Here is a 21,931-nt window from a genome sequence, read left to right on the forward strand (position 1 = left end):
TACGGTAAATTGATAGATTTTCAAAATAATTTGCTCTTCATATCTAATGTTCTGGAAAAGTAAACGCGTTGAAGAGATCATTTATAAATTTGAAACAGGATGTCTTATTCAATGGGACGAAGAAGCAGCCGAAAAGAAATTGGATCGAAAAAGATAATGTTCCACTTAATAATTTTGATGACCGCAAAGAATTAACAAAAGAATAAATGAGCGAAACTTTCTAGTTGCGCGAAGCCATGATTAATTAAAGATTAATATTCTTGAAATATACTCTTCTTCTTGCTTTTTACAAAATGTAATAACTTTGTCAGTGCTTCGTGAATTAAATACCGCATTATCTGTCTAATCTACTTCGTTCTTGGAAAATTGACTCTTGACCCGCGAGCTTCCTGAGAGCACTACATAAACTTTTAATAGCAGAAGATTCCTATCTCTCTCTCCTTACGTTTTATTATAATGTTTGTAACAAAAATTAAGAAGTATTCTAACGTATAATATCCAATTATAATAATAGCATAATTCGATGTTCCATCGCACGCATCACAATATTTCTCACGTTGGGCATGAATTATGTGTATTTCTCTCTCTTAATGAACCGAGAATTTCGACGCGTTAACGGATTGTAATTTACAGCGCATTCGTCGCTCCGCATTATAAATGGAGAGATTATCTTTTAATCGTAAGATTATCGATTCGAATATTGATTAAACGTAATCCAATTTTAATAAGCCGCGAACTAGTGCGAACGCTGAAACACTAATCAGGCAATTTTGCGAATGTCCGCTCGCAGCAACTGTAGATTAATTATCCAACAACTAATTATTTATTCGCGTATGAAAAATAAAAAAGTTATACGCCAAAGAGTGCACTTTGCAGAATTAATCCTCGCGAGCTTTGTTAGCGCGTAATCGCGGGTCAACGCGACATTAACGCTCACCGGTGGATGTTGTTGCAGAGAAACGTTATTTTCGCGCAGAAGCAAAATTTACCGCGGCTTATTGCTGCGATGGAAAACTTTTAACGGTGTTCAAGAGAAAAAACAAACTGTTATGACTTTTCCCTGTCGTATAGTAATATCAAAGCTTTCGCGGATGGAACCTCATGTGTCACGATGGCGGTAAAACATGATATATTACAAGGAAGAAGTTCTTATTAAGATAGACACGAAGATTTAACTTTGTCACTTATGATGTAAGACTTGAACGACATACAATATATATATATAATATTAGCGTCAGATTCTTGAATCAATTTAATAGATAATCTGTTTAGATTTTGCTCCAGCGAATATTAATTTAAATCTCAATATGTATATGTTGGAAAAAGTTAAAGTTTTAATTCCAGAGAATAAAGATAGAAATTAGAGAATCTTACTTTTCAGAAATTAAAAATTTTTAATCTTGATCTTTAAAAAAAAATTAGAATAAATTTGAGTTATATATATTAATACAAATAATATTTATACAAATATATACATATATATAACAATTGGTCGAAGAATTCATAGATAAAACTTCTTCCTGTTACTCTCTCTGTTTTTCTCTCGATCGTACTCCGCATATAAGCGCGTGCGAATCCTTAGACAGACCACTCTAGACGGATTTGTCGAGATCACGGCTTATCTCGGACGTCAGTGACGCGTGTCTCCGCGAAGTTACGCTTCCGACAACCCGGGTAAGATGTTGTGGTACGCAAGTAGAGAGAGAGAGAGAGAAGCTGCGCGTCTGGAGCACTCACGGGTTCGCCATTGATGAACCAGCTGAGTATGGCATGTGGCTTCGACTTTGTTGAAGTGCAATTGAACCGCATGACGTCGCCGACCTGATAACGATGTTTCCCGGATCGCGGAGACGGCGTGATGATGGGCCCGTGCTCCGGCAATGCTGGAAATAGCGGAAACGCTCTCGTGAGTATCAACTTGTTTTTATGCTGAGAAAAAAGAGAACGCTCCGTGCCTCCTCTCTCGATCAATTTGAGCGACGACGAAAGCGCTTTTAACTCCCGTACGCCCGCTCGAATATTTTAACGCAATATCGCTTGACCGTAATTTTGTTGCGGCGAGCTAAACTTGTTTACGCTTACCGGCGCGGAAATTTTAATGGAGTAACACTTCGCTGTAATCATTGTGTAGTCGATATATGACACATTCAACTATATATACATGCCTACCCATACGCTCGAATGCTCTATTATATATATAGTAGATATAAATAAATATGCGGTAACCAGCTGACGCAAAAACTGAGCGATTGAGATGTCATCGCTCAACAAAAAGAATAAATGCTCATCGATTAAAAAGATGGAAAAAACGGCGGCATCTTATTTAGAAGTAAAAGATGGGAAAGAATTTTAATGAATGTCATATCGATAAAAATTAATATTGCGATTTAGAAAATTGTGTGAAGCAATTAAACGAATCGATTTTAAGTTTGTCAATGAGAATCCGCGAAAGAAGATACTTCAATTTTGGGGCACATGACAATAATAAGATAGGATTAACGGAAAACGTTTAGAATGAAAGGAGAATCGAAAGTTCACAGAAGCGATATTACTGTCACGATAAATTGTCAGTGATTCGTCATCAAGTCATATAGGTCGATATGCGAGGAGAGAGAGAGAGAGAGCAGATAATGTTCGCCCTCGTAGATTAAAACTAACGCGGCGTAATTAACTCTTTCGGAGCTATCGGAACTGCGATTCGTTTTAATTCCCCGCGCGTTAAGTGGCTTATAAAATCCTCGAGGCCGTTAAAATTCCTAATCCTCGGCGGAAAATCTCTTCTCCTCTTCTTGAGCACGAAACCGAAATCCTTTCGTTAAATGACACGTATATAAATCTTTGTCTCAGAATTAAACCGTCCCCGAGTCACATTTCAAGGAGATAAATCTTTCTTTAAGATTTGATTTTACTTTGGACATGAATAAAATGACGATTAGTCAGCACGTTTTTTTCCCCCCCTTTTTTTTTTTTCTTCGATCGTGGTCGCGATAACAACATTCGCTCGGATAATGAGAATCGGCCAAGAAGTGGAGCGGAGCATCTCGCGGATATAAATCAACGACGTAACAATATCGCCAAGTTTGCGAAGGCTGGATTGCCATTATTGCGCGATTTCTTTGAAAGATAAAACTCTTAATTAATACGAATCTGCTTTGATGCTCCTTACCGAGCACTTCCATATCCGAATGGTCGGAAACTGTCTGAAAGGACGGTGCCTCCGCCGAGACCTCGCATCTGTAGCGTCCCGTGCTCATGAGATTCACGGAAGAAAGGACGACCGCTCGTTTAGTGGAATTGTGAATCTGAAAAAGCAAGAAAATTAAATTTCAATGAAAATTGATTTTATCGGAAGATGTAGAATAGAAAATAAGAGAAGCAATGTCTTAATTATACTTCCTCTCATTGATACATCGTGTACGATAAAAATTTCACATTTATAACATTAAATTCCTAAAATGTCAAATGACTAAAATTTTCACTTGGCCTTTATAAATCTCGACGAATGAATGAATGAAATCGAGACTATATTCGCATATTCGTCTTTTGCGCGAAACGAGCTACCCTCCAACAATTTCCGTCGAAATTTCCCCAGTAGTCCAGTAAATTATTATCACCCGTTCCTATACACCTCCACGAGAACTCGCGTTCTTCTCCGAAAGTTTTCGCGTCGCCGAGAGGATCGGAATTTTTTCGTATCACTCAATGGTGCGGAAAACCGAGCGAATGATATAGTCGACGAGGAATTGAAATTATTGGAAATATCATTAACCCAGAAGAGGGAGGACGCGGGGCTTGGTTAGGGAGGGGGGTGGCGCGAATCCCCCCCCTCCCCCCTCCCCCCTCCCCTAGGGATCAATTTGTAATGCGTTATCTTTTGCGGCGACGTCGACAACGACGATGACGACGACGAAAGGCAATTTCAGATACGCCCGCGACGCGAGCTTAACGAACAACGAACGTACCCTTCCCCCCTTCCTACCTCATGTTAAATTAGTTTCCTCGAAGAACGCGGTGCCCGGGGGTCATCTCGTCGTCGGCATCCCCGTAATTTTCATCTCCGCGAGCGGGAGGAGCACGGAGGAGCATTTCACGATTCATTATACTAATCGATGTAATTATAAACAACGATAACGACCGCCACGGGTAGAGACCGATAATTTCTAAGGCGCTCTCCCGAGCGCCAATTTCGCGCGACCGGTGATTAATGTTAATATTAAGGCTCATTATGAGAGGAGAGATCGCACGGACGCCCCCGCCTTTGTTTATCCGCCGCTTTGCGCGCGTTAATGCAGGCATTAATCCGACGTCTTGACATGAATGAAAAGCCATTTTGATCACGAGTGCCGAAAATGGAAATTTTGCTTTTCTCTGCGCGTGCTATATGATATCGATTTATTTAGATACGGAAGGATGAGTTTTTTTTTTTTTCACGAATATGGCGCGTATACCGGTTTTGTTACGCATGGATAGTTTTCTCGTGGAAATTTCGAAATAGAATTTCGAAAATGCTTATCGATCTCTTTTTTTTTTTCTCTTTTATTCTCTATTACTGCCAAGCCCGCATCTATTTTTATTACCATCTCCATCGCAGTGTTACACGCGTATCGAATTTCAGTTGTCGATAGTTCGGATGTATTCTCGAGCTAGTTCCACGCGTTTTTTGCCTTCCTATTTGTTTTCCAATTGAAAAAACACACATCCGAGCGAGCGCAACGCGCGATTTATTTTTAAAAGACACAAATACGATGGTAGAGACGAGATATTCCGCCGTTCTATCGAGAATTTTGGATTTTCGCTGTCCTTGCGCCGCGTCTCGAGAGACACGCGGGTCTAAGAATCTTCGATTCGTATGTGAATGAAAATGGATCAATCGTGATCAATTCCCACGGAAACTTCTTTATCCGAAACGCGCAGCATCCGAGGTTTCGAACGAAAGCGCAAAACACCGAATAGTTTACAGAATTTTTCCCGCAATTCTTCAATCGCATCTATTCGCGTTTAAGGCGCAATGTAAAATCCGTTAGGATCGGCGGACCGTCGTCCCACACACATCGGGCGAGAAAACGCGAGAACTGTATAAAAATTTGGCGCAAGAACGAGGGAAGTGGCGTGGCTGTGTAAACGTGAAAGTGCGGCAAAGTAGAACTTATACAAACTACTGAATTTACGTCGTTGTTGCAACTGGGTTCTTCAGTCTCGTTACCGCAAACTGCGACAGTCGAGGAGGAAAGTCTTCGTTTGTAAGATCCATTCTAATATTATTAAAGCTATCCTTTCTCTCTCTCTCTCTCTCTCTCTCTCTCTCTCTCGAAAGATAGACCCGACAAGTTACGGACTTACTTCACCTCCACCTCCCCGCGATTTCATTATCGAAAGTTAAGCGCGAGAGACGAGAAGAGGTATTATATCCTTACGATCGCCGTAACGCCGGGAAGGTTGAACGCCATAGCAGGTGGTTGTTCCTGGGGTACGTATCGATAGAACTCGTTGCCGTCCTTGTACCACTTGACCGAGTATAGCTTCTCGTTGTCCAGATTGAAGTTGCACTCGAGGCGTATATTTTGCCCGAACACCACGTGCTTGGGCACTATCAGCTGCAGCATCCTCAGACCGTTTGTTTCTGCAAACACATGTATAACACAGATCAGAGAAAAGCCGCGTAAAAGTGTATATTTGTATTTACGCGAGCGGATGAAATGCTTTCGGCGAGATATTTTGCTTAAGCAAATTAAACTAGACAAGGATAATTGGAGTAGCAGCCTTTTCATGTTTTTGTGAAACATTTAGCGATATTGTTGAAAACTACTTTGAAGAGTAATGACCGTAATTAAAATAGCAGAGGAGACGCAAGAGAAATAAAATAAATTATGGCACTTAAAACTAAAGATTGTCCAACGTAATAATATTCTAATACATTTTCTCTCTCTTTCTGGATTTAAATAAATTAATATATACACAATTTTCTCAATTTATATATCAATTTTTTTAAATTTTTATCATTTAAATTTTTATATACTCCATTTATATTTCTTATTTAATTTTGATAAATTTATTTCTCAACTTTATAAAAATTATAAATGCGCTGAACTCTGCAATTAGTTTTACGTGCTATGCAGTAAATAATATTTTATAATTTAATTTAAAAAATCGACAATAATAAATGACGGATTAAATTGCAACAAATAAAGATAGAATATATACAAAAAAAAAGTACAAAATATCGAATTTTATAATTCATATTTCTATACATCATTTTTCTGGATGATTCCGCTTACGTCATTTTAAGATAGAAAATTTCGGAAAATGGAAGAGCATTCGTTGCAGCAACATTGCTGTTTGGATCCTCTTCCAAACGTTTCGTTCAAAAATTCACGACGAATCGCTCGAGACGTTTCCGACGAATAAACGACAAAGTCCGTACGCGCGACTCGGGAAGATGGCGATCCCCTTTTGCGAGATACCGGCGTCCGGATGACATCACTCCAAGAGGGAGAGAAGATCAAAGGAGCCGCGAGAGATGCTGATGAAGAAAACGCGCACGATATGCGCCGTGCCTCTCTTTCCCGAGGATGCTCTAGCGATATTTGAATCACCGAGAATATTCCGCGAGAATAGCGTGTAATCCATGGAATATACCGTGTACTTATAGGAAAGAGAGACAGAGAGAGAGAGAGGGGAGGATGGGGAATTTGCGGCGAACGCGTCGACGGAACTCGAGAGGAAGAGGATGATGACGATAACGTCAGGTAAACAGGTGGTTGCGAACGACGACGACAGCTATGACGTTTATAAACAAGGTATTAATTTCTTGACACATTCTTGTTCGCGAACAAGACGAATCAAATGTTTATTCGAATAATATGTTTAAGTTCTTCTTAGCGATCCAACGATTGTTTTCGAAATTTTATCTTAAGCGGAAGATAGGATACTATTTTCGCGTCTAGAGGAGATATTGTAGAACAAGTTCGACAGAATATATCGATCAATAACTGATGATATTTTTAAAGTAGAAAAATGATAAAATTGAAAAGACGATAAAAATTGAAAGAACAAACGATTGTTAAGGATATCAGAAAAATCCGCATTTTATTGTGATTTCTTTTTCGAGAGAATCAATCTTTTTAATTAGTACGCAATTAAATTAATTAAATCGTACATTGTAAGTCTGATTCTTTTCACAACAGATGGTAACATAATTTGGAGAAGCTAAGCAACGGAGTTCTTTTTAATTCAAGTATTCAACATATGAAACATTTTGAAAGTCAAGCTCTATAAATTTTAATGAAAGACGTCAATATACGACGAAATATATATATATATATATATATATGAAGAAACGCGAAGCCGCTTGAAAACGCCGGCTTGAAACTTTCAGTGCAACGGGTTAAGTGAAAATGCACTTTTGATTGCCGCCTTTACGGTGGACAGAGGATAAGGATAAAAGTGCAGGTGGCAGAAAGAGAGAAATAAAACGCGACCATGAGCGGCGACGGAATTTTTTTCAATTTTTCTTTGCTTTTCTTGATGATTATCTCAATTATTTCGCTAATAGTGTACGGTAACATTTTCCGCCTTCGTAACAAGAGTTTTATGAAAAGTATAATAAAGCGGTATTTCTCAAGATTGGACTTTTTCTCTCGGGATCTATGGAAAACTGGAGAAACTCTGGCGGCGTCTCTCCTGGCGCCCGTGACCGCGCGCGTCGCGCAATTTCTGAAACGACAAGGATAAGAAATAATTCCTGCGCTTCGTTACGTCCACGAATCGCGTAGACGAAGGAAACTGGCTTATGTAGCTTCCCACGAGGTGGTCATATTTTCTTACGTGCAAGTAGGGCGTTAGGAAAAACCGCCAAGAGCATTTCCAGAACTAAGAACTCTATTAAATTGAATTAAAAGAATCGAAGCTAAAATTTAACTAATAAAGAGTCGAGAGAAAAAATCCTTCTTTTCATATAATAATATGTGCGAATTGAAAGGAATCTTTTAATTTGGTCCAAATTAAAAAACAAATCTCTTACCATTGTACATATAATTTGAATTTTAAAAGTGCTAATAGACACTATCTGTGACGATACGAACATAATACGAATAAAATCGCGGGAACTAATGACTCGCGTCGAAACAAAAAAAAAGGATGAATTTTCACGCATCTTATTTGTACTATATTTATACCGTATAAAGGAGCGTGCTATACATATATCGGGGACCTCCGTCAAGGGATATATCGATGCCATTCTTTTTTTTTTCGGCCGGCGGCAGTACACTCCATTTGACGCGAAACTTTTGCACTAAATCATCCACGGAAGCTGCGTTATCACAATAAGTCCTGTGAGAGCGATATAGATCAAAAATTGCGAAAACAAGATTTTATAACGAAGATAAAGTTGAGGATATTATTGGAGAGAAAAATATATATATTTCAAATTTTTATAATATTTAAAAGTATTAACAAATCACTAATTGAGTCACGTGAAGCTTCGAAATATATTTTGCTCCCAAAATATAGTTGAGCAATAGTTGAATTGTTAATTTGCCGCGTCAAAGTTAACGCGATTTTCCGAAATGATATTTTCACGTTGAACAGAAATCGAGTATCGCTGAGCTAACAATATTATTGGTTTTTCGTTGGCAGAAATCTATTCCGGTCGTAAACATAATTGATTGCATTATGCTCCATATCCCAGAATTAACTTCCCTCTCGCGCAATTCGATTTCACATCTTCGAGTATTTTTTTAAATGGTTTGTCCCGTAGGGGAATTTCTTGTAAATGAATAAATATGTATCCTTTTTATATAAAATCCTCCCTCTATAGTTGTACTGTCAATATTTATTTTTTTATGGAAATAATTATCGATAAAAATATTTCCGGAAAATATATATTTACTTTTGTGTAAAAACGGATACAATTCTTTTATATTGTATTATTTATATACATTACATATATAAATAAAAAATATATATTATATATTTTATATTAGATTATTCTATTGTCATAAATTTCATGTTTAAAGATCAACATTGATTTTTATTTACGGATTTTTGACATTTGTTTAAATATTTAAAATATAAACACAAAGTTACGATGGAACAAGCAGTATAAAAATCTATCGAGCTTGCTTATCCGTATCATGCTTTTTTCAGTCGAATGCCTCGCAGCGTCGCGAGAGAGACGCCGTACAACTTCCTTAATAAATGTCCCCTGTGCCTGTTATTTTATTATAAAACTGCCGGGGCTGCGATGAAGCTCCGTTCTTTAATATCCGGAATACGGGATACGATTCGTCATTTTTTCCCGGCATTCCCGCCACTGAGCAACGAACCGCCTTGATTTAATATAAAATACGAGTGCTCACACGTTCCACTCATACACATAAATACACACACACACAATGTTTTTTCTCTGTCTCCTTCTCTCTCTCTATTTGTAAGAATTATATTAGCACTTTGCCTAAATATAATCTCGATATACATTGTACAATTTTCTATCGCGACGTAACTCTCGAATTAAATACTAATAATATCTCAGTATATGGCTATTTTCGAAATGTATTATCGCGCCTGTCATTTTATCCGAATTATTGAATTATCTCTAAAGAGAGATTGTCAATTTCTCCAAGAGACGTATCTATTTAATGCCATATTATACAGTTATCATGTTAAATCGCAAACGTCACTCTCGAGTTTCTCTCCCTAAAAAAATATCCTAGCGTGCCGTTACGCAAGAATAAAAAAAAAAAAAATATATAAGAAATGCTTGCAGGAAATTGTCCTTAAGCATGCCGATGCGCAGCGCGATACGTAAAGGACATTTACAGTTTTGCATCACGTAACTTTGGCGACGTTGAACGCCTTTCTTCGCCCTCCCGAGTGTTTTTCTCTTCTCCTTTTTTGGGAGAGAAAGAGAAGAAGGGAAATACCTTCGCGTGTTACGGCAACCATATGAAAGGACCGCTTTAACAAATTGCCTTTTAACGACCCGATACCGAGCGATTCCCTCCGTGGAATCCTTTCCGTGGACGCAATAAGGCCGCGTATAGCAACGTCCGGTTAATTTAATGTAAACTTTCGAGATGTTCTGGCCTCCCGCTACGCAAAATATGCGAACATAATGAATTTGTGTGCGCTTGCCGCTCTCCTTTCTTTTTTTTTTCCTCCTTTCTACGGGGCATGAATCGCGTATACAAGGGGATGAGCGCCCATAAATTTTCGCCGATTTAACCCTATTATCGAGGATCGCGGCGGTTATGATGATCGTATCCAAACTCCAATACTAGCTGCCGTTCGTCCTCCTTCCTGATCTCGGCTGGGAATTTAAAAAATTCATAAAAAATTCGCAAAAAATTTGACATATTTTTGTAACGGTGTCCGAAAAATAAGAACAAAGAGAATCCCCGTCTTATTTTATATAAATCAAAGTTATCAATGCGCTAAATCAATGAAGAATGAAATTTCACTTAATATTTGTTTGCTACGCGCGAATGAGATTTTTCTTCGTTATTTGCGAATTTACTCAAAATTCCGTCGCATATGCGCGCAGATAAAGTTCGATTCGAATGCATTTTTTTCTATTGTTCACACGACGTACATCGACGTTCAGACATCGATTTCGCGGAGAATAATCACCAAATCAAATAGAATAATATTTAAAAGCGCGCGGTCGTTCAGCTTTGTCGATGCAGTCTCTGTAGCAATAGTCGACGTTATATCATTCCTAGTGTGAACAGTGACGTTAATTAAAAATTTCACGATAGAATTGTTCTTTGTGTCTTTGTGATAATTTAATTATCCTCAAAGTTATTTTTTCTTTTTATTAAAAATAAATAATGTAATTATTACAAATGGAATACATGGAGGTATGCGTGTTGCGTGCATTGTGTAAAATCTCTTTAATATTTCTTTCCTTAAGAGGCAGACAAATCTTATATTACGTAAGATTATTACGTAATTACGATTATTTACGTATTTACGATTATTACTTATTGTTACGTAAGAGATGTCTTGAACTTAACATAATTTTAGTCCGAGTATTTGTAAGTGTTATTAGGTACTTGTTGGTCTTGACGACGTGACGCAACGCTACGAGCGGTACAACGCGACAAATTAAGCGACGCGTTTTAACGGTAAATGTCTGACGCGACTGCGGGTTTCGAAAATTGAGTCCTCCGAGTATACAACAATTACAGGCAAGCGTAACTGAATTACGACTGCTCGCGTGGAGAGATGCACTCGAAGACAGGAATACTTGAAGGCGAGAGACTGATGGTAGTGCTTGACATCCCCGGAATTGCCCTCCCCCGAGTGCATCCTTCTTCTCTTTCTGCTCCTCCTCTTTCACCCTCTCTCTCTCTTTCTCTTTCTCTTCCGGAATTCCAGATACACGGTGCACCGTTTCGCCGCTTTATTTATGACCATTGTGTGTTCATCCTAAAGCCCGTTGCAAAATTAACGCGAACGAGCGAGATAAAGAGAGAGAGAGAGCACCGTTAAAAAAATGGTTGCAGGATACGAGTAAGCATCTTAACGAGGAGGATCGACAACGAGAGATATTTCGATCCTCGCGTAATGTTTGAAATCCTACGACATTCTCACACCCATTCCGTACTCTCGAAAGAGATACAAATAAAACAATTTTATTGTTCAATTCGGACCATCGTTAAAAAACGATTATGTTGTGCTTTTACACAATCAAGTAGCGGAATGTTGATCAAATATTTCGAAAAATTTTTGCGATCTGCTTCCCCTTTTATCTTTGATCGTGAAATTGGCAAAATTTCAGTAGCGATTCAAGAACGCTGATATTGTTTTAGCTGTAATAATTTATCTCGCGATAAAACGGCTTAATTTTTAATTCGCGGAGGTGAGACGGTTTTCTTCCGCTTGTGTTTTGTTCTAGAAATAAAAAAGTACCTCAAATTAAAACATGTTTTCATAAATAAATATCAGAGATTATCCTTTCAATTATCTTTTAAATATGAATGCGTTTATCTTGCTGAAAAAGCAAGCCAGTTTAAAGATTGAGCGAAATCACTTAACGCGAGTAAGAATAATGAAAGTAAAAACCTCGTTTAAAAAATAATAAAATAAAAATAGATTATAAATAGATCCATCTGCGAGTCGAATGAAAAGAAGAATAATTTTTAACAGATACGAAGAATAATGATAGTATATTAGGGAACATTATACAAGCGCGAATTGCATGATACGATAAAAGAAAAAAAAAAAAAAAAGATTAAAAATATAGTGAGCAAATGTTGATAATCGTGACGACGAAATTCGCTTAATCTCTTTCCCGCTGATATTAGAAAGACGCGCTTTCTGATGAAAGATGTCACAATTATCACGACTGTTAAGAAAAGGAGGGAAGACGAGGCATGTCGAGAGGCGAATATATATTTATATTCGTCGCTTCTATAGCGACGATCGCGGCGAAGTTGGAATAATAATCTCTTCTTTCCTTTGCGCTGACATTACAATCGCGCCCTTAAATTAATGCGACTTTTCGCGTCGGCTGCTGGCGGCGGGCGACGCCCGAAGGCCGCGATATTTCATCAAATTACCTTTTCGCTGTCCGCGCGGGATCACCATCCCTGATTGCCCCTCCCCATTCTCCTCCCGTTATGCTCGATTTTTCCACGTCTTACGCAGCGCGCAGAATTAATGTGACCGTTCGCGGTTAAATCAATCGGAATTCGCGCGGGCGCTTCTGCTCGCGAAGGGGATCGCATTTTATGTAATTTTCTATTGACCATACTTCCTTTCTTCTTCTTTCCGGTTCACCATTCCGTTCGACGACGGCCATTTCGTCGGGCACACTTTCTCTACATCCCTCTTTTAATCGCCTTACGTAACCGTGGAAAAAGAGAGAGAGAGAGAGAGAATTACGGGGTATTAAATCTGCGTTGCGTCGCCAGACGTTCAGAGTGCGTCGAAGGGGCGCTCTTAAGGATCGTTTGACCTTTCCGCCATAGTTTTTTTTTTTTTCTTTTTCTTCATCGTTTTTTCTTTTTTCTTCGTTTTTTCTTTCGTTCCTCTTTTCTCCTATCCTTTCGCTTCTTCCCTTCTTTTTTTAATGCTCCTTACGCCGACGTCCTCTGTCGGGTATTAGGAATTAATGTACCGGCATGACCGCTTCAATCTTGCAGTCTCTTTTCGTTCCCGCGACAGCGGATTCCGTAGCTTTTCCAACTTTAAAGAGCGCATCGGAGACAGGTTCCATTTTACATTTATGAAACTTTACATTTATATTGTGAAGAGGAGATAGAGTTTATAAAATTTTATTTTTAAGTGTTACTCTTTCTCTCTCTCTCTCTCTCTCTCTCTCGCTTTCTCTTTCTTGTATCAAATATTGGAAAAAATTATATGTTTTACTTTTGTTAGAAGCAAATGCTTTAAAGAAAATGCTATATTTTTCTCATTTCGCTATAGCACTTGCGATTGACCGGTGATCCTATCCGTTTCATATATTTCAATGAACAGGTCGATGATTTTCAGTACCGGCTTTGTGTTACACAGTGTCTGACTTTTCTTCTCTTCTTTGTTTTTGACAAACGTAGCGTCATTGTCGTCGTTTCAATTCGTCGCGATGCACCTTAACAATGTCTCTATACACGTTTTTACTTCTCCTCCAACTCCCCTTCGCCCCTTCTATCCTGCAATGTTACAAGGCTCCGAGAGCTGCTGTACAACGATATCCAATGCGCCGTGCTATTCCCACGGAAGGAAACGGGACATCTTTTATTCTCGCACTCTGACATGAAAAGGCACTTTTATTTTTGCAGACCGCCTCTCTCTCTCGGACCGCTTCTCTCGGCGTACACTCGCCGCTATTTCTTTCCTCTTCAAAACTCTCGCGGGGATATCAATGCCCACATATATTCGTGAGCGGGGTTTATGACGGGGTTTCGAGGCGACTTACAATATGGATATCGCTCTCGTATCTTCAAAGAATTTTCTCTCCTTCCGACATCGCCGTCCTTCCAATTTTTCGTATTCCTTCTCTAATGGTCTTGCGCGCGAGTTGGATTCTCGAATCTCCTTCCCAGTGTGTTTTTACGCGATCCTCTCGCATCGCGCGATTCTTATGTGCCTGTCAATCTCTTGTTTCCGTTTTCACGTACCCGTTTTTACATAGCGCGAGTCCGAGATACGTGTGTTTCAATTTTCAATTTCCGAATCGTTCATTTTTTATAATAATCGAAAAATATTTTAATATTACAATCTATATAAAACATTACAAATATCCTCTCAAAATAGATTTAGATGATAATATTTTCTACTCCTATGACTCTTTTCCATCCTAGTGATCTATAATGTGGAGTAAGCGAGTCATTTTTCGTGACTCATCCCGAGAAACGTCGGGCATCATATAAAACGCTGAATCCGATCACAATCTCATACCGGACTCGCATCGCATCGCGTCAGATGTGGCACACTTTCCGCTAATTCCGGTCTGCTTTCTCCTTTATTAATCACTGTAAATAACCGCGGAGGAATTACGCGGTATTAGACCGCGGCAATTGCGTCCGCACGCACTCGACTCTCATAAAGGACCCCATCGTCTTGAATACATCGTGTTCCCCGTTTCTCTTCTCTTTCTCCTCTCAATGTTTTTCTCTCTTTTCCCAAAGCTCCGTACTTTCATGCGACTTCCCTCGCTCTCCAGCGCGGAAATCTATGTAGGATTAAAACGCGCAACCTCTCTTCGCATAAAGGAGCACGTTTTCTTTCTTGTGTCTTTTCCCCTCCTTCTTTTTTTTCCTCTTTTCTTTTTTCTTTCCAGCCTGCACGACCGCCACTTGATCTTTACGATCCCGCCTCGGCTTTTTATTTCGCTCCCGCGCAGACGTCGCGTCGCAGCGAGCCGTCAATTAATATAGGATCACGGTTGTTGGATTCATTATATATAGTAATGGATCGGATGAAAAAGTATCGCGAAAAGCACCGTCTCTACCTCGCTTTCCCTATAGTCGCCGCGGTCGTCGTCATCGTCGTCGACTTAATTAAAGACGTCACAGAACTAAAGACTTTTATTGAGAAGCTTACGGCCGCCTCTAGGCGATGCTCATTAATTATGAAACAGACGCTTTACACGCCGCAAAAGACAGCCTCGATCGTGTATATACACGCGATCAACGTGAGTGACGCGCGCTATTTACAATACATTTTTGTCTCTCTTTTACGTCTCAATTTCACTTGTGAATGGAATTGGCTATTTTTGAAGAAAAAATAAAAAAAAAACAATATACATAACATAATAATTAAATTTCAGTATTTATTTAAAAAGATTAAAAATAACGAAATTTTCAAAAAAATATATTTTTACACTATATCTATCTGAAGTAAGCGATTTATTTGTTTTTTTCGTATAGAGATGCATCTTCGTTACAGTATCATTGATTGTCAATTATCTCGAATGGATTTTTCTAATTTTAAATCGTAAAGTAGAATCACGATCTTTCCAGAATGAAGAGATAGGCTTGACGGTGGAACGCGAAATTATAAAAAAAAAGCAATTTTCTTCGCGAAACAATCGTATCGTTGAGTCGCGTAGGTTTAAAACTCACGTTTTAAAAAATTTCTCCTCTCCTTTCTCTCCCTCTCTCTCTCTCTCTCTCTCATCCCCTTGTCAAACTCCCAGAGCTTCGATGAAATATCGTACACGTTATTTTTTAACGGATAAACCATAAGCTTCTCTAGCGTGACTGAGTACGCGACGTGAATACGCGGCAAAATATTAACTGATTTTTTTTTTGTCCGTAGGCTTACTTGAAAGGGGAGTTGCGCGACTCCAAGTTTGCACCAGGAAAGTTTCTCGAAATTTTCAGAGGTTCCGAGAGCGAGAATAAACCATGCCCGGGTAAATAGCGGTGAAAAAAATTCTTCGCCGGTTATTTATGTATGCCGGGTGCATTGTTTGAAAGAGAGGATGGCCTCTCCCTTTCTCTCCCCTCATATATTTCGTTATTATCGAGAAACTCAAAGTTACTCGCTGAACTCATTGGGAAAACCCGGCACGAATACTCGTCGAAAATATTATCATTCGCGGGCTCTCAGCGGGACTTGGCGCAGGGTGAAATTTCAACGGCAGGTGAGAGAAACGAGATAAAAAAAAATACCGTGCGCGATATTTATTTGCACCGGCTCTGTTTTTTAGAGAAGGATCGAAGTGCGCGACACTTTTCATCGAGACTCTTTCCGAAATATTGCAACAAAGCATCGATCCTTATGACTTTCAGCAAAATATTTTTGTAGAAGAGCCCAAAAATATTTGACATACGTGATAAAAAAATATTTTTTAATAAAAGAAGTCTCGAGCTTTTTAGGTGAAAAAGATTTTGACATTCTTCCCTATACATAATCTCGTATATACTCGCATGATTTATGTTTTAAAAATCGTTATATATTTATCAAAAAACGCGGTTTATACGTATGATAAGATGGTGGCTTTGATAAACTTTGAAAAGATATTTTTGAAAGAAAAATGATTTTTATATCATATTCGCGATCTTTGTACGAGCTTACCGAAATTCAGATCGCGCCGCCGTAGAGAGATTTCTTATGCGGATGACGGCGACGGCAACGAGGAGAGAAACTCGCTCAAAATTCGAAGCGGAAGACGGCGGCGCAACAAAGTTAGCCGCGGAAAATTTGAACGCGTTTATTCTCGCGTCGGATTCGCTCCTCCGTGTATCCTATACAGCAGCAGCGGCGGTTGCTTCCGCAGCAGCAGCAGCAGCAGCTGCAGCGGCGAGAACCAAGAAATTACCGAAAGGGACGAAAGAGAAACGCAACGAGAGATAGAAAAAGAGAGAAAGAGGAGAGCGACGAGAACGCGCAACCAAATATTATCATTCAGCGAGCGGAGAAGCGACGGCTTCCGGGTCAAAATTTCGCGGGGAGCTAAGTCGAAATTGGTTTTTGTTCATTACTCGTTCGCTCGTCTACGTCGTCGACCTAATTAACGGCGTCGCCGAGTCGGAAGCGTGCACCGATTCTCTCTCTCCGCGGGCCAAAGCGTTTCCCCTAGATGATAAGAGAGCTCTGCGCTCTCCTCGTTGCGCTCTCATTCATCGAGAGCTCGCGAGTCACACCGTCATCGCCATCCTGTACCGCCACAAACACCACCAAGCGTCGCTAACCGCCCCCGTATCACTCCCCGCTATCGTCGTAGTTGTAGTCCTCGTAGTTCTCCTCGTTGATTGCCAACGGCAGTCGTCGTAGCGACGCGTGTACCACCATCGACTGACTCACGGAACACAATTCGACCCCCCGTCGTCCCGTTCAATATGCATGAGTTATCATTCCTAACGCGCCACCGAATGAATCATATATCCGCGGTACTCCCGGTGCGGCGGCACTCGTTATTCCCCTCTTTCCCCTCTCCTTGCCCTTTAGTATCCTATTTCTTCCTTCATTCGAGCAAACTGACTTTCCGCTTTTCGGTGTATCTCGTTCCGTGGTTTTACGTATCGCCGCCGTCTCTATTCATCCTCGCCTTCACATCATTATTCTAGTTTTTGATGATTTACGAAATCACCAAAGCTAATGATTTTCTCCTAACGAATATATTCCGTTCCTACATATATTTCAGTCTAATTTTAAATTAATTGAAAATAGTGATACGCGCGAAAATAAAAAAAAAAAGGATCAAGTGTAATAATTTCTATGCATTATTACTTTGCAATGATAAAAATTTTTTAAATCAATTTTTAGAATTATTATACCAAAATAATTAGAGGGAAAAGAACATTGGAATCTTACATTTATTTTTCGTAAGTTTTTTCGGTAAATTTCTAAAAATAAGGAGAAAAAAATGGCGTACAAGTATTATCAATCTTATTTAAAATCAAATTCATTTAGAATTTGTAAAACATAAGATTAATAATTAATCTATATTTTTTTCTTTTTCGTTTGCATAATTCAAGAATCATCGACGTTTCGATATTCTCGTCAAGAAAAAAAAAATCAAATTTCGGTTACTCGGGGGAAGAAATCGTAAGGAAAACCGCGACTTCTCATGTCGGTCTCCGTATACGCTTTTGTCTCCCTTGTTATTTTTATATGGCGCCCCCCGTTTGGCCGTATCTCAGTCCTGACGAGGCTCGCGCGCTTCAGAATAATAAATAGATTTCTTTCTCTCTCTGTCTTTTTTTCTCTCTCTCTTACGCCCTCCTTCTCACATCGAGGTGTTCTGCTCGCTCGTTTACCACGCGCTTATTTCGCACTGTCCCTCGAAAAGAGCGTCTCCTTTCCTCTCTCTCTCCTTTTGTCTCTTTTTCTCGTCCTCAATTATTTTCTCGCTCCTCTACTCTTGCCCATTCTCTTCCCGTCCTCTCGACGCTTTCCGACGCACGGTTTCCTGGCTTTGAGCTCGGACTCTCCTTCCTCATTGTTCCCCGATCGTTTCCGACATGCGCCCCTTCCTCTCCTCCTTCCCTTCCGCTAACTCGTTCCTTTCCCGGGGCTTTTCCAATTTGTCTCTCTTTTCCGCTCGCTTCGCCCTTTTCCCTTTTGCCCTACCCTATCCTCCCTCGTCGATTTGTCTTCCGCGCGCGATTTTACGAGCTACCGTAGGGCGCCCGTGCTACGCGCTCGGTATCGCTCGCGACATGATTCATTTTGTTGGCCACATTTTTTAATATCCCCTCCGCATCCTCCACGGCCATTTAATCTGCTCTCGACGTTTGATCGACCGTTCGGTTACCGAAGAATTTTCCCTTTTACGCTGGATTAGATCGACGTCGTGTCCACGCGATGTTGAGTTGTACGACGTTTCGACGAAGGTACGAGGAAATGTAAAAGCGTTATCATCCACTTAACTGAAGCTTATTAAAGATCCATTAGTACTTATTATACTCGTTACAAGATCATTAATATACATTATGTAGAATAACGATGCGCCGTTACCGCATTAAAAAAGAATTATCCTATGTTAGGTCGAAATTGACAAAATAAAGTTGGAGTATTAAAGATGAAATTACACACGATACATATTGTACTATAATATCACGTTATATATGCGTACACTCACTTATTTCAAATAACCCAGTTTGCTAAGATAATATTTTATTCCATTTCCTGCCCTTCCACTTTCTCACACTTTGTATCCGTCGAAATAACAAGCGGACGAAAAATTATTTCCCCTTCCCCTAAAGGGGAAAGGTGCGCGCGCGAGATCTGCAGCTGTCGATGCGCATATTTCGCCGTTGTTTATGCCGTTGGCGTTAACAATACCAAGATAGCCTGCGATTTATCAGCTCTAATTTGCATTGCGGGAGAGAGAGAGAGAGACAAAGATCTGTTTGCGTTTGATGCGGTTCTAAATGCTGCTTTTATTACCGCGCGCGGAAATTATATACGCGCACGCCGCCTCATTTAATCATCGTTATTGACGACTTGTGCGATTACCTGTTGACGGTTATCGCTCCCCCGCTGGTTTTGCTTATCGCCGGGATTGCACGCGTATTATCGACATCGGATGCCATTGTTCGACGTGACGTTTCGCACACATTTATATCTACCTATCTCCATCTCCCCCGGCCCTCTCCCGACCATCGCCACGGGATATAATTAATTCGTTTATCCGCGTATCCTTTTGTATTCCTCGACATTCTCTCTCTCTGTCACCGAACCGTTCTCCTCGTGTCCGCACGTCCGCTCTTCGCCTCTCGGCTTTTCCTCTCCGCGTTTTTCCACCAACTCCGTCACCTCTTCAGCCGCACGCTCTTCTGATTTTCGCCCTTCCTGCGTTAGTCTTTCTATCCTACTCGACTACGTGTTTTTCTCGCGCGTCTCTCCTTCCTCTTCCTGATCCCTTTATCCTTCTCTCCAGTTCATCCCTCTCTCTCCCGGCGTTTCGCCATTTTTCTCTGTTTTTGTATCTTTTCTCGAGCGATCCTCCACCTCCGCTACTCTCTCTCTCTCTCTCTCTCTCGCGCGCGCGCGCACTTTTGCTCTTTATTTTTCGGCCGGATTGGCCTGTCCTTTTCCTTTCCTGTCGTCGGTCTCTTTCCACCGGTTTTGTAGCACCTCTCGTCTCTCTCGCTCGACGCTGTTTTTCCGGTCCTCTTGTATTCATTCTTACGTTTAATGATAACGGAAATTACATTGTTCACCGCGTCTCTTTCCGCAGGGGGAATCGCACCTTCGCGATTGAGGTTTAATTAATTCCTTAATGCTTAAAGAGCAACAGATAGAATTAACGTTTCAATTGGTCTCTTAATTTTTATTACTACTTTCACGACTGTACGATTGCGATAAGCAATACTCGATAAATCTAATATATTACTGTAATTCTTAATCTCTGCAGGATTTACACATTAATTGTTTATCGTAAAAAAATCAGTTTTATATGATTGTAGAAAATCAGAGATAATAAGATAATTGATAAATTTAAGCATTTTATCTTAATAATATTTCCATAACGCTTACAATATTCCCGTATTCTCTATAGAGCAAAATTATTTTTAATTAGAGGAGATACACACACCACCCCGCATCGAAAGGGAAAAGACGAAGGGAATTACTATGAAAAGCAGACATACTCCACGTCGGAATACTCTGACATCCCTAACTACCTTTATATCGCAGCGACGTCGATGGGAATAATCACGGGCGGCGGTTATAGCCCGTCGCGTTCGCGGACGCTTTAGCGTCACGAGATTACTTTCACGCTCGGTGCGCTTTTATTTCGCCCTTTCTCGAGGCTCTCCTCCACCTCCTGCTCTCAACCACCAGCCCCCCCCTCCCCCCCCTCTCTCTCTCTCTCTCTCCTGTGTGTCCCGCTCCCTTCCAGTGTATCTTACTCTTTTATTCCCCCTTGATCCATCCTTCCTGCCGGCTTTCCCGACGACTTGGTCGTTGCGCGTACTTTAGTCCCTCGGTGCTCTCTCCCCTTCGACTCTCACCCCCGTTCGTCGACTCTTCTTCTTCTTCACTCCGTCTATCGGTCGCTCTTTCTCGCGTTACTGATCTCGACTTTATCTGTCACGCCCTTTCTTCCCGCTCGCTCGCCCCATCGCGCTCTCTCACCCTCGGTTCATTCATCCGTCTTACTCTCTTTTATCCTCTCTCTTTCTCGCACGCGCACGCCATCGCCCACCGACCAACCCTAATCTTCGCCTTTCTCGCTTGTCCGTTTTTTCCTTCCTCTCTGTCCCACTTTCTTTCTCATTCTTTCGATCGGTTACTTTTTCTTTCCCGTTGTACTATTCTCACTTTTGCTGCTTCCCTTCTCGCGTGCCATCGGCGATAAAGCCGGCGGAAGCTGCCCCTCGTCGATTCAATCGGGATCGAGAGAGAGGAAAAGAGACGCGGTGAACACAGCGGTTCGTAAACAGCGATCCGGTTCGTCGAACCCACGATTTGCCACGAATCCCGGGGTAAACCATTCGACAAATCACGTCCGCGCGCGCACGGTATGGAAAAGGGCGAGCGAGTCTGCAACCCGGGGGCTTCATCGTCGATGCGGTGTCGCGGGGCCGCAGATTTGAGGCGATAAAAGCGGTCGCTCGCTCACGCGGCAGCTCGCGCTCCGGGGCGTAACGGATAATTGGATCGGTTTCTGCTGGAATGAACCGGCGGGGGACTCGGCAATCGAAACAATTCATTGTAAGAGAGGCCCCGGTGCTGTGTTCCGCTATTTTGACATCCCGCTGCCGCATACGAGAAATTTCTCCCGGCTTTCTATACTAGGCTAGAAACTCGGTCAATCCGCCACTTTCAAGCGCGAGAAATTAACATAATTCACGGTTAAATCGCGGCAAATGTCGCCAATAATTCTAAGATAAATCAGAATAATTAGACCGAGAGTGAAGAAAATGTTTACGAATTATAAAAAATTATAAAAATGTATCTGTAGATAAATGGAAATCTCTCTTTCCCAAAACAAAGATAAATGTGACTGTGATAAATTCAAGATAGAAGGGAT

The 21,931-nt window shown here is 40.6% G+C and overlaps 2 protein-coding genes across 7 annotated transcripts in view; one reads left to right on the top strand and one right to left on the bottom strand.

Moving 5' to 3' along the window:
• Positions 1 to 21,931, top strand: part of LOC126852792 (uncharacterized) — a 194,915-nt gene that overhangs the window by 30,189 nt on the left and 142,795 nt on the right. The gene's annotated exons all lie outside the window — the stretch shown is intronic.
• Positions 1 to 21,931, bottom strand: part of LOC126852791 (uncharacterized) — a 147,550-nt gene that overhangs the window by 3,187 nt on the left and 122,432 nt on the right. For all 6 annotated transcript variants that reach the window (XM_050597954.1, XM_050597956.1, XM_050597958.1 and 3 more), the window contains 3 exons: positions 5,415 to 5,620; positions 3,167 to 3,302; positions 1,738 to 1,883 (listed from right to left, as the gene is read on the bottom strand). In XM_050597954.1, the coding sequence (XP_050453911.1) occupies positions 1,738 to 1,883; positions 3,167 to 3,302; positions 5,415 to 5,620 (488 nt within the window). The remainder of the gene's footprint in view (positions 1 to 1,737; positions 1,884 to 3,166; positions 3,303 to 5,414; positions 5,621 to 21,931) is intronic.

This window comes from Cataglyphis hispanica, chromosome 11 (assembly GCF_021464435.1).
Source record: "Cataglyphis hispanica isolate Lineage 1 chromosome 11, ULB_Chis1_1.0, whole genome shotgun sequence".
NCBI lineage: Eukaryota > Metazoa > Arthropoda > Insecta > Hymenoptera > Formicidae > Cataglyphis > Cataglyphis hispanica.